The 12,123-nt window shown below is 41.9% G+C and overlaps 3 protein-coding genes across 4 annotated transcripts; 1 reads left to right on the top strand and 2 right to left on the bottom strand.

Annotated features, from left to right (window-relative positions):
- Window positions 1-661: 661 nt before the first annotated feature.
- On the bottom strand, window positions 662-3,844 carry prtp (pretaporter). Its single transcript, XM_064691029.1, has 3 exons — window positions 3,572-3,844; window positions 1,593-2,001; window positions 662-1,529 (listed from the first exon to the last, which is right to left on the bottom strand). Exons 1-3 carry the CDS (start codon window positions 3,757-3,759, stop codon window positions 897-899), a joined length of 1,230 nt encoding a protein of 409 aa, XP_064547099.1. The 5' UTR covers window positions 3,760-3,844; the 3' UTR covers window positions 662-896.
- Window positions 3,845-4,681: 837 nt separating this feature from the next.
- Ucp4A (Uncoupling protein 4A) lies at window positions 4,682-7,765 on the bottom strand. 2 transcript variants are annotated; one of them, XM_064691033.1, is made up of 5 exons: window positions 7,734-7,765; window positions 6,734-7,100; window positions 5,766-5,875; window positions 5,108-5,596; window positions 4,682-5,028 (listed from the first exon to the last, which is right to left on the bottom strand). In XM_064691033.1, exons 2-5 carry the CDS (start codon window positions 7,091-7,093, stop codon window positions 4,854-4,856), a joined length of 1,134 nt encoding a protein of 377 aa, XP_064547103.1. In that variant the 5' UTR covers window positions 7,094-7,100; window positions 7,734-7,765; the 3' UTR covers window positions 4,682-4,853. The 2 variants fall into 2 exon arrangements, with proteins under 2 accessions (XP_064547103.1, XP_064547102.1); XM_064691032.1 differs by lacking the exon at window positions 7,734-7,765 and adding an exon at window positions 7,524-7,709.
- Window positions 7,766-8,440: 675 nt separating this feature from the next.
- On the top strand, window positions 8,441-10,469 carry LOC135434436 (inositol polyphosphate 5-phosphatase K). The gene is made up of 2 exons (XM_064691031.1): window positions 8,441-8,669; window positions 8,760-10,469. The coding sequence occupies exon 2, from the start codon at window positions 8,761-8,763 to the stop codon at window positions 10,261-10,263; it is 1,503 nt and encodes a 500-aa protein (XP_064547101.1). The 5' UTR covers window positions 8,441-8,669; window position 8,760; the 3' UTR covers window positions 10,264-10,469.
- Window positions 10,470-12,123: the final 1,654 nt, after the last annotated feature.

The following is a 12,123-nucleotide window of genomic DNA, read 5'->3' as shown; positions in this document are numbered from 1 at the left end:
CCGTTTGCCGTGTTGCCTATAAAACCCAAAACGCAAGGCACAATTCGCATTACTAAAAAAAAAAAAAAAAAAAAAAACAAAAAACAGTATTTTATACAAAAACCGCAAATTTTCAAATATTTTTTGATTGATATTTGCAAAATAACAATATTATAAATATACACTGGCGCAAGCTTTTTTTTTTTTTTGGCTATTTGTAGAAAATAGTTACGTGCCATTAATTAGCTGATTTGACAGTTTATAATTATATCGTATTTTTGGTATTTGCAGTAGGAGTTCCCATCTTCCTACCTTATCTAATCCATTTCAAAAAGCATTAAAACAAATACAACTTCCAAATTTGTGTTTATTGGTTTCTATAAGACATTAATTCAAAATATTTTTTCAAAAACAAAAACGAAAACCAATTTAAAAGTCTTAAGTTGAGATCAAATATGCCAGATATCAGTACTAATATGTTTATATACTTTCTGTTTTTCTAAAAAGTTTTGATATATACTTCATTCAAGATTCAGATTTAATATCAAAATTGAAGAAAAATAATATTTTTTTTTTGATAATTGGCACATGTGAAAACAAAACTGAACTGAATGAAAAGAAAAAGAAGCTAATGGACAACACAAGGAACAATCAAAAAACTGTTTCACATTTTCAGTGTACATTTGATTGTTTTGTTTCGACTTATTATTTAAATTTTTGTTTTGTTTTGTTTTTTTTTTGTTTTTTGTTTTGTCCAAATGGATGACTACTCGGTCCAAAATGGCACGACTATCAACCTATCAATGCCCTCATAGAGGCTGCAATAGCTGGTTCGAACATGCAGAAATTAGTTTACTTTGGCGATGACATTCGTATTGGTGTGTGTTTCGGTTCATCATTTGATGTATGCGCACAGCTCAGAGCTCATCGTGACCGATGAATTTCCTGACGTACGCCTGCAGCTCTGGCAGTGAGCGACTGCCTTCGTACTCCTTCTGGCGCTGGCCATTCTTGTAGAGGAAGAGCGTCGGATAGCCCTCGACCTGTTGGTCTATGCAGATCTGTTTGTTCTCCGGCGATGTGCAGTCGACCTTGGCAAACACAATGCCCAAGTCGGCGGTCTGCGTCTCTGTTGCCAGCTGTTCCCAGGTGGGCTGCAGCTTCTGGCAATGTCCACACCAGGGTGCATAGAATTTCACAAAGGCAATGCCATCGCCGGTGGCCTTCTCGAAATCCTCGCTGCCGTTCAGCTGCAGCACAATTTGCTTTTTAGCCTCCTCCGATGCGTCTTTTGCCACATCGTCCAGATCGTGAGTGGCGCTTGGGGCACCGATCATCTTTACCACATAGGTTTTCAATGTGGATAGGTCGCGTGCACCCGCATATTTCTCAATCTTTTTGCCATCCTCTATCCAGAGCAGTGTGGGATAGCCCTTGACCTCAAAGTCCTGGCATATGCTGCGATATTGTGTGCAATCGATTTTCGAAATCGTTGCCTCCGGCTCCTTGATCAGCTCCTTGGCCAGCTCCTCCCAAGTGGGTGCCAGACGCTATGTTAGATTTAAGCAATCAATTTGTGTTCAAACAGATGGTAAATTTAAGAATTTAATTACCTGACAATGGCTGCACCAGGGTGCAAAGAATTTGACAAAGTGATTGCCGCTGGACACATGCTTGGCGAACGTCTCCTCCGTCAGATCAACGACCTTGCCCACGTTGGGATTCATTCCGCTGCCATCCAGATGCTGCTGCTCACTCAAATCCTCCACGGCGGGCGTGTTCAGCTCCTGATTGATGAAATCGGTGATGGCCGGCAAGTCGCGTGTACCCTTAAACTTGATCGACTCCTTTTCGCCCTGCTTGAAGAGTCGCAGCGTGGGATAGCCAGTCACCTGGTGATCGGCGCAGAGCGTCTGATGCTTGGTGCAGTCCACCTTGGCAATGGTCACCTTCGGCTCATCTATGTTCATTATTTCAGCCAGCTGCTCCCACAACGGATGCAGGCGCTTGCAATGGCCGCACCTGCCGATGACACCAGAACAACGGATTGGAGCATATGCATTAGGAGGGATTTGCATTAAATGGCTTAACCAGTTCAAGAGCGGTCCAAGCCTGGTTAAAGATCTTTTCTAGACAAATTGCTGTTGTTTCAGTTCTTATTTTTATTGTCTGATAAAATGCATTTGTATTTTACTTAATTTAAACTTTTTGAAAACGATTAAAGGAGAGTACAAAAATGAGCGAGAACCAGATATATAATATGATATATGTACATATATATATAATGATTGATTCTCTTGCATTGAAATCCAGCATTAAATTAGTTTCATCAACGCTAAAGTTAGCTGTGGCAGAGCTGTTGATAAGAATTGTGGACTGCGTATATGCGAGCTCTTCAAAAAAATGATTCTGAGTATCAAGACTCAATGGGCATTGTCTGAGGATTAGGGGCATGGGCAGGGCAGGGCGGGGCAGGGCAGGGGAGGTCGGGCTGTTCGAGTTATTGAATAGAAAAGAGTGCATGATATATGGCTGCTATATATGTAAAAGCTGATAACCGGCCAGCGCCTAACTAACTATGAGTGTATAATTACAAGTCGTACGTGCGTGTGTGCGCTTAGTATATGTCAATCAATGGGGCACTTCTTCGACTTTTCTCAACAACAACAAATAACAAAGCCCCTTTGACCGCCCTTATCAAGATACGTGTTTAAAATATAAAAAAAAAAACAACAATAATTCTTATATTTCAGCAGCCAAAATAGTTGCCGCTGCCGAAATATTGTAGAATATGTGCTTTAGAGCTGGGCGCGTGTCGTACTTTCTTTCGTGACACGACTTAGCAAAACGCCTACTGCTTAAATTTTTTTTTTTTTTTAGTTAAAATATGACATATATACATAGATATATAAATATAACATATAATATATATATAAACATATTAAAGTATTTATATACATTTATGGTATTTGGATTTTGCTCGTTCTGGATTTTATGTGCTTTAGTATTTTTTGTGTCCTGCTGATGGTCACAATTTTGAACAGTGCGCGTTTTTGAATTGTAGTCAGTGTGGCCAAGTCAGCCATTTTCTAGCTAATCTAGGTCGGCAACAGTTTTAAGAGGTCGGCAACAGTTGGAATTTTCAACTGATTTAGCATTTTTTGGCAATATTTATTACCAACTCGTGCTTGGAAAGCAAATTCAGCTCTTTTTTACATTGGTTTCGGCCGCTTTGAAACGGCAATTGGCCACTCTGATAAAAAATGCGACACGCACCCATCTCTACTTCAGCTTCTTATGGCTGTGTCAACAACAAGGAAATGAGTGTTTCTATTTTTTAATATGTTTGCACACTAAAGTCGGAACACATAGAATGTATGCACACATGCATGAACATATGTTGGTACATATGTATGAACAGATGTTTTTAAAGATTGCGTGGCTATGTCTGCATGCGTGTGCGTCTGCGTGTGTGTGTTTAGCCAACTAAAACTCCAACTCATTGTTTAAACGTTTGCTTAACCGCATTTAAATCAAACAGCCAAATTTCCCAATATTGTACTCAATAATGCCTTTCGGCAATTTCGCTTACCATGGCGCAAAAAACTTCACAAAGACATTGCCGGCTTCGATGGCCTCGTCAAATGTTTCCGGATTGAGCTCGACTGCAAATTGCTTCTCATCGGCTGGCTTTGGCTGTTCGTCGGTCGCAGCGGCTGCCAGAAATGGTTTTATGCTGAGCGCACAGATGGCCAGTGGTATAATTGATTTGAATAACATTTTGGAGTGTATAATAAAGTTTGTCTATCGCCTTTGCACCTCTTATATACACTACATGAAATGCTGGTTGTGTTGGGCAGTGTGACCAGCTTCTTGTGACACAAAAATACCACGGCGACTCGCCACCTACGCAAATTGACGAGTTGTGTTTGGTGGTATCGATGACTATCACAAAATACTTGATATCGATCATTTAAATTTCAGGTGTGACCAGTTTCGTTGCGACACAAAAATACCAAGGTGACTTACCACCTACACAAGTTGACGTGTTGTATTTGGTGGTATCGATAATTTTCAAAAAATACTCGTTAACTAAATTTCAAGTTCGTTAAATCATTTTAAAGCAGTTAAATAATTTCGTACATGGAGATTTACTTTATTTCTGATACACATATTAAATACAAGATTAGCTTTTGCCGATTAAATTTCGTAAAAATATGAGGATTCGCGTTCATTTCAATTTATGTAACAATGTACATCTTACACTTTTAGAAAGTTTATGCCTTAAAAAGCCTGTTTAAAACAGGGCAATAATAAAATGTAATATACGAGCTTAGTACACTTTAGTAAAGGCTTATTCGAGCATTGAAAAATATCAGTTTATATATATATATTCTCACAAAAAATAAAAATAGCAATACCTTTTTCAAAATAAAAAAAAAAAACTTTGCTTAAAACCAGAAAATATATATTCGTCTAGATTTTCATATTGATTTCTTACAGACTATTGATTATAATTTTCAACATGATTGCAAGTTCTATTTTGATTTTTCGAATTTTGTATAGGTTTCGACTATTATAAATCATCTGTGCTTGTTGTCTGCACCCAGACTCTATTAGTTTTGAATGGGACGAAGGACGAATCAAGTGGAAGTTTTAGATGTTCCATAAGAATCAGATTTAAGCATAGATAAAAACAGTCTTGAGAGTATTTGTACCATTATAATAGCACTTGTTCACTTTGCCGCACAAAGCAACAAACACAAATAATGTAGAATTAACATAGTTTTGTTGATTTTTAAATATCGATTGCATTTTCATTTTGATTCTCATTCATTCCCAAACACTTAGGGTGTGACTTAACAGCTAAACACTCAGTAACTGGAGGCGCCAATCATTTTGCGTATTTGTTCAAAGGATAGCCAAAAGGTGAGCGACCAAGGAGCCATGCGTATCCAGCAGGGCAGAAAGCCCTTGTAGAGCGCGACGAAACCCTCCTTGGCCACAGTCTGGCGCAAGCAATCCAAAGAGCCGCGATAGAGTAAACCACTGGAAATGGTATTGAAATCGGTTTAGAATTGGCCTGTGAGAGGACAAGAGAGAGAGAGAGAACAAGTTGTGTGCTTACCGGCCCAGCTCGTCGGTGGGCTGATTCATGATGCGCGTCTTGACCACATCTGCCGGTGTGCCCATGATGGCCGCCACGAATCCGGCGCATATGGATGCCAGGACATGCACCGTGTGGCAATCGGGCATTTGCAGGCGACGCATAATCAGATGCTTGATGGTGTCATATGTGGTCAGATCACCCAAATTGACCAGTGCCGCACGCTGCACATTCGGTATGCTGCCCTTCCAGAGGCCCTTGACGCCGCCGCGTTGCACAATCATGCGGAATGCATGCGCCGCACTGTGCACACGCGGCGCCTCGCCCATCAGACGCCGCCGTCCCTCCATTTGTATTTGAACCTTGACCAGATCCGCGGGCGAGGCCAGCCATTGAGCAACGGCACCGGCGGTGACACCGCACAGCGCCGACTTCCACACGGGCAGCGCCTGGCTGCCGTTCTTGGTGAACTCCTTGCGCATCAGATCATAGCTACAGATGCGCACGCCGCTGTCAAGGAGGATACGAGATTAGTTCGGCTGGCTGGCTGGCAAATGGGCAATTTTGGATTGGCAATCGCAGTCCAGTATTGCTACACTAGGCGTCTACTTAAAGAGGCACAGATTATGTGCCTGCATATGTGTTTTGTACTTGTTTGCTTGTTGATTGGATTGCCCACCTATAGACGACGTGTCTGTAGAGCGCCGGCGTCACGCCCTGCCACAATTTGACGGCGCCCTCCTCGCGTACAATGCCAAAGGCGGTGGCGACCATGCCGCGATATTGCATCTGGTAATGGGGGGTTTTTCAGTTACATAATATGCAGCTCATTAAAGAACGTATTTATACCTATCTATACACATGTACATACATAATATGTGGACTATGTATATAGAGCATGGAAATAAAATGGTTTTTTTTTTTGTATAGTTCACATTTAACACACGCACAGAGAAATGGAATTATGGATACTTGTCGGGTGGTAAGGGGATGGAGAGGGGTGGAGTGGGGGGGGGGGTGTAAGACACATTAAGCTAGTGAGATAGGTGGGTGGCGTTTGGCTACTAAATACAACAACAGCATGAAACACAGTCACCTGATCTCAATCTCCATGTCTACATTTATCTGCATTCGCTCAGATGGACACACCCCAAGAATAAAAATAAATAACAGCACCAGCTAGAGCTTATCAGCAGCACGCTGATAATGCATATGACTGACCAAAAGAGTGCCGTGTTGTTTGTTATTGCCAAAAAAAAAAAAAGCTAAAGTTAACTTCGGCATACCGAAGCGCCCAAATACCCTTTCAGCGTATTGCCAAAGGAAATATTTGTAATCTTGATAAGAGTATCGACATATGTACGTCATAAGATTAAACCCAAAGCTGCAGAAAGTTAAACAAAGTTGGAATCGTTTGTCAACACTGTAAAGCAGACGTTCGGATCTGGTCAAGTGCTGTGTGCCCAGTTATAAGCTGGGTTTTGGTATCGGTCGCTTATCGGTAGCCGCCTGCGAGGGTATCGTTATTAGCAAAGCCGGGATCAAAGCTAGCATGCATGAGACCAACACAACAACAAACGGTTAACACCAAAATACCAAAAAAATGCCAAAAAGACAAATATCAAAATAACAGCCCAGACTACTCACATTTGCCTTGGCGCTGCTGCTGGTTGCAACGGTGGCCACACTGGCCGCCTCGCCCTGGATTTGCAAACGGGTCTTTGTGAGATCCAGCGGATATGTGACCAGCTCGGCTATGGAGGCGGCCACAACCGAAACGATATAGGTGCAGGCAAATGAATCCGCATAATCGTATTTAACTGGTCGCAGCTGATGGCGTCCGCTATTGACAGCGCCGCTGCTGCTGCCGCTGCCGCTGCTGTTGGCCGCTGTTGAAACTGTTGCATTGGTCGCTGCGGTTGCTGCGTTGGCGCTGGCATCGCTGCTGGGCACACTTGCTGTGGTTATGGCAGCGGCCGCGGCTGCGATTACCTGGGGCGCAGGCATGGTTAACCTGCAATTGGATTTAGTTATTAACAAATTCAATTTTATTATTATTCAACAGCATGATACGACACCAAGCACATACACACAAACAATGGCGCGTTTTTTTTTTTGGTGGCAAGCCAATCAATGTGTGGGCTGCGCTGCTGCGACCGTGGCTGCTGCCTCTGCTGCTGCCGGCGTTGTTAAAGTCAACAATTTAAAGCGCAAAGATCGCGTGACTTGCGAAGCACTGCAGAAGCTGCTCTGCTACACGTTTCAACTTTCAAGGATGCTGTGCGCACATTTGGCTCTCATATATTTTTACATAACACCGACAACAACAGCATCAGCATCAGCAGCAGCAACGGTTGCCAACGACGTCAAAGTGTGAAGAAAAAAAAAAAAACAAAAATCTGAACCAAAATTAGTTTTAGTTATGTTGTGCGCTCGCCTTTTATTCCGTGGCCGTAGACGCCGTGTATCGGCGGCTTTTATTCAATTAAAAGCACGCCCCGATCGTCTGTACATTGCAGAATTGATTTGTATGTTTGTAACTGATATAGCGTATATATATGTATGTATTTTTTTTACTTTTATGAGCGCTTATCAATTGTGCATCAATAAAACAAAAAGTATGTGTGTCACAATAACAAAAACAAACCCAAAGCTAAGCACAGTGTTGCATATCGCTGTACAAACTCTGGCAGCGCACTAGTGCTGCAAACTGACGATGATTGTTAAAAGCTGTTAAAAGCTATAAAAATAGCTAAAATAACTAAAATACGCAAAAATAGCAAAAATTGCAATTTTAGATTCAGTTATGTACATTTACATACCAGAATCAAATTTGATCCCTTACTGTGTATTCGTTTGCTTGATATGACTCAATCGTGTGAGCGAGTATATAATTTAAGATAGCTTTGACGTAGACTTCTATGTTAAATGAACAAAATCTAACTCAATGAATCATTTGAAATCAATGAAAATCATTTAAGCGATTGATGCAAGTTTTTTCAAAGAGTAAGTAATACCGGAGCTCATGTATTTTGCCGAAAATTTGACCATAACTTCTGTTATGAGTATTCTTAGAATTCCTTAAACTAGGCTAGTACAAAATTTGAATTTGTTGGAGGTGCGGCACCATATGATGCATGCAACGCAGTATTAAATCAAACAGGACTGCCAACATTTTTTTGTAGAGTCTGCCGAGTTGCTGTGACGCTGTGATTCAAATACATTTCATTTCAAAATAAAATTCGCAGATAGCTTTAAAATCTGATTTGAAAAAGCTAATTTGCAACACTGGCACGCACGCTTTCGATACTATCGTTGTATCGATAACGATAGATGCACAGCGAACAGCTGCTTTTATGACTTAATTGGCCTTGCTTTTTCAAAAAACGGGCTCTGCTGCTGCTTGTGCTTTATTTACTATGCTCTAAGCCTCGTTACGCTGATTACTTCATCGCTTCATCGCAAAACAGCTAACGGCAATCAAAATACAATTGCAACAATAAAAGCAACGCAGCGATAGCAACTTGCGACACCAAATTTTTAGCAGCACCAACAACAACAACAACAACAAGCACTCGTTAATGTAAGTAACAATATGGCCAAAATCGCATGAATCAAAAGCTAATAGTGATGTCTGTGTGTGCGTGTGTGTGTGTGTGTGTGTGTGTGATAGCATGAGCAAGACAGAAGCTGCCGAAACGGCCGCACCCAAAGCCGAATCGAATGTGCGCCAACAACTGGAAACGTATCGGGTCTATGTGGTCACCTGGAATGTGGGCAGTCGGTTTCCGGACAACATCCAACTGCGCCAGCTGCTGGGCCTGCCCGACGATGACAGTGGGGATGCGGCTGGCGAACTGCCCGATATCTATGCAATTGGACTGCAGGAGGTGAACGCACAGCCGCAGCATCAAGTGCTCGGCCTGTTCAAGGAGGATCCATGGACGCACAAGGCCAAGCGCCACTTGCGCAAGTACAACTATGTGGTCGTCAAAACGGAGCAAATGCAAGGCCTGTTGCTGACGATGTTTGTGCGTCGGCCGCATGTGGAGCATCTGAAGGACATAGAGGCGGAATTCACGCGCACCGGTTTCGGTGGCATTTGGGGCAACAAGGGGGCGGTCAGTGTGCGTTTCACGCTATACGGCTGCGGGCTGGCGTTTGTTGTTTCCCATTTGGCCGCACACGATCATCAGCTGGACGAACGCATCGAGGATTACAAGCAGATAATCGAGAATCATCATTACCATGTGAAACGCTATCGCGAGATCTACGATCATGACTATGTATTCTGGTTTGGTGATCTCAACTTTCGGCTGGAGGGCAGCGACAGCGCAACGGAGGTGCGCGACGCACTCAGCGATGAGCATAAGCACGAGGCGCTGCTGCAGCGCGATCAGCTGTACCAGGTGCGCGAGCATACGCAGCAGGCGTTTCAGGTGCTGCACGAGCGCCTGCCCGCCTTTCCGCCCACGTTCAAGTTCAAGGAGGGCACCTCCGAATACGACATGAAGCGGCGACCTGCCTGGACGGATCGCATCATGTACGCAGTGCAGCCGCTCAATCGCCAGCCCGGCATGCCGCTGTCCATTGAGCAGTGCTCCTATAAATCGCATCCCGCCTACAATATCAGCGACCACAAGCCGGTTACCAGCGATTTTACGCTCAAGCTTTATCCCAATTATCGTGCGCCGGGCATCAGCTTCACGCCGCTGTCGACTTGGCGCATTGGCGATGAGAATACCGTGGAGTATCGCAAGCAGCCGGAGTTTGAGGAAGGACCCAACGATTGGATTGCCATCTATGGCATTGACTATGCCAGTCTGGCGGACTATGTGGCCTATGAGTATGTGAATCAGGCCGAATCGCCCAACTCATCCGACACAAACCAGGAGCGGGATTACTTTGAGACGCCAGAACCGGCGCCTCATCGCCACAGTCGACATCATCATCATCGCAATCGGCAGCGATTGCGTCGCCAGCAGGAGGCCAACGAGGAGCTGGTGCGTCTCGATTTTGCCGACGATGTCGAGCTGCGCCATGGCGAACAATATTTGCTCATCTATTACCGCAGCACTGGCCAGCGCGGTGTCACCAGCATTTCGGGCATCTCCGGTCCGTTTGTGGCCGAGAAGCGCAGCGGCTCGCCGCATCGCACCGAATACCATGTCGACTAGCTAGCGGAGGCCCTGGACATTTATATACTTTAGTCGAGCTGCAATTATGAGCCTTGTTTTACCTTAATTTGCCTTATTTGTTGTATATTTTACATATGTATATTACGATCTGATCTATGTAGATGCATTTCCTGTTATTGATATGTAATTGTTGGTTTTTTTTTTATCTATATGTGTATATCTATAGATATAAATGTATTTACGTTGATGTGCATGTTTTTACTATACATTTCATTACATTTAATGTGTCTTTTGCATATGATTATTAATTTTTTAATTGTATATACGTATATGATACACAAATACACGACAAACAACACAGACCAATTGAAAGACTGTTCCCATTTAGATATACATATACCCTTTTTTTTTTGTATCACGGCATTTTTGAAGCCTTAAGGTTTTTATGAATATATATATTTACACATATATTTTGTTGTGTTCCATCCGATGGTTTTTATATAGATATATATATGTATATGTATTGTTATCGTGCTAGGCGGTTTTTATATAAGTATACCCAACTTGGGATCTACAGCTTTCTTTATAATTTTAGAATTAAGAATTACGAATTACGAGTTCTTAATTGTCTGGAATATAAATAATGACTTTTTGTCACAGTTTGAAGCTATGTTTGTAAGACTTTGCACAGATTCTGTTCGCATAGCCTGACTCTTATTGCGCATTATAATCTTTTAATAGGCATCTACTTATGTCATACGTTTGGAAAGAGGTGATTTCGTAGGTTTAAGCCTTACAGTAACAGCTATATATTATCTGGTTACTTCATAAAGAACTTGCTGTTCCCACAGTACACTTAACTCTCATTGTGCTACTAGCTATACCCTATTTTTAAAAGGTATCTCTACTCTGTGTAACGTTTGGAAGCAAGCTTTTTTTTTTTTGGAAAGTCCCAAAGTATTTATCTATTAACAAATGGGCTAAAAAAACTTGCAATTTGCAAATCTATGTTAATATGAAAAAGTTAATCTTACCTTGAAGCTATGGCTTTGGGACTTGGTTCTGTAAAAGAAGAAGACGTATGCTCAATACATAAACTACTAAATTGTATAATGGGGGATTTACTCACCTCGACTTATCGTCAAATATGATTATTGAGCTTGGGCTTTTCAATGTTTATAAGATTGCAATCCCATATAAAATGATGTCGATGTATAGTATATTCCCTGCCAGGATTCAACTATTTGCTATGATAAAGGAACTTGGCACAGTTGCCGCCCCTAAACCAAAGAACTATTAGATCGTAAAGAAGTAAAAACTGTTATCGTGTAAGTTAACCCGATCAATTGGCCGGGTAAGGGTATTCGGAGTTATTGTCGAAACGAATTCAGTTTTGCATGTGTGCATTGATTTTTATTTATATAAATGATGTCCGTTGTTGAAGCATTTGAAGCGCTTTTTAACCGGTTTTTGCACTCGCCGCACTTCGGCATGCCATAAAGGTTAATTGCGTCACAATAATTGCCACACCTGCAGCTCATTTCCATACAAAAGCTAAGCGTAAGATGACAAATTCCAGCTCGAGGCACACAAAATAACAACAAATTGGGCTAAATTGTTGAAATACAGAAAAAACGTTTTGCTTGATTGTCATTTTTTGAATATGGGTTTTTATTTGTTGGATGGTTTTGTAATGTTAAGCATATAAATAAAGTATAAATACATGATATAGTTGCCTGTGCCATTTTTACGCACAAATATGATATACTAGATAATACACATACATACGGCTATATAATTTAAAAATATATATGCTAGCTGCACAAAAATTGTTTGCTGAGCTTTCAGTTTTCAGTTTTCGATTTCGTTTAATTGCCCCTTTTCCGACAATTTTTCCGC

The sequence above is a fragment of the Drosophila montana genome, unplaced genomic scaffold, assembly GCF_035044405.1.
Source record: "Drosophila montana isolate Dmon_TW-CO22-7 unplaced genomic scaffold, ASM3504440v1 contig_3325_1, whole genome shotgun sequence".
Classification (NCBI taxonomy): Eukaryota; Metazoa; Arthropoda; class Insecta; order Diptera; family Drosophilidae; genus Drosophila; species Drosophila montana.
The sequence above is the reverse complement of the archived record's forward strand: the minus strand, read 5'-3'. Positions and strand labels throughout refer to the sequence as shown.

Bases quoted from the DNA above. Each gene is read 5' to 3' on its own strand.
- LOC135434436 (XM_064691031.1), top strand. From the start codon at position 8,761: ATGAGCAAGACAGAAGCTGCCGAAACGGCCGCACCCAAAGCCGAATCG.
- prtp (XM_064691029.1), bottom strand. From the start codon at position 3,759: ATGTTATTCAAATCAATTATACCACTGGCCATCTGTGCGCTCAGCATA. The intron at 2,002-3,571 runs GTAAGCGAAATT...TGTCATCGGCAG, and splicing joins GTGAAGTTTTTTGCGCCATG to GTGCGGCCATTGCAAGCGCC. The intron at 1,530-1,592 runs GTAATTAAATTC...AATCTAACATAG, and splicing joins CCTGGTGCAGCCATTGTCAG to CGTCTGGCACCCACTTGGGA.
- Ucp4A (XM_064691033.1), bottom strand. From the start codon at position 7,093: ATGCCTGCGCCCCAGGTAATCGCAGCCGCGGCCGCTGCCATAACCACA. The intron at 5,876-6,733 runs GTGAGTAGTCTG...CCCCATTACCAG, and splicing joins GCAGCAGCGCCAAGGCAAAT to ATGCAATATCGCGGCATGGT. The intron at 5,597-5,765 runs GTGGGCAATCCA...CCTCCTTGACAG, and splicing joins TACAGACACGTCGTCTATAG to CGGCGTGCGCATCTGTAGCT.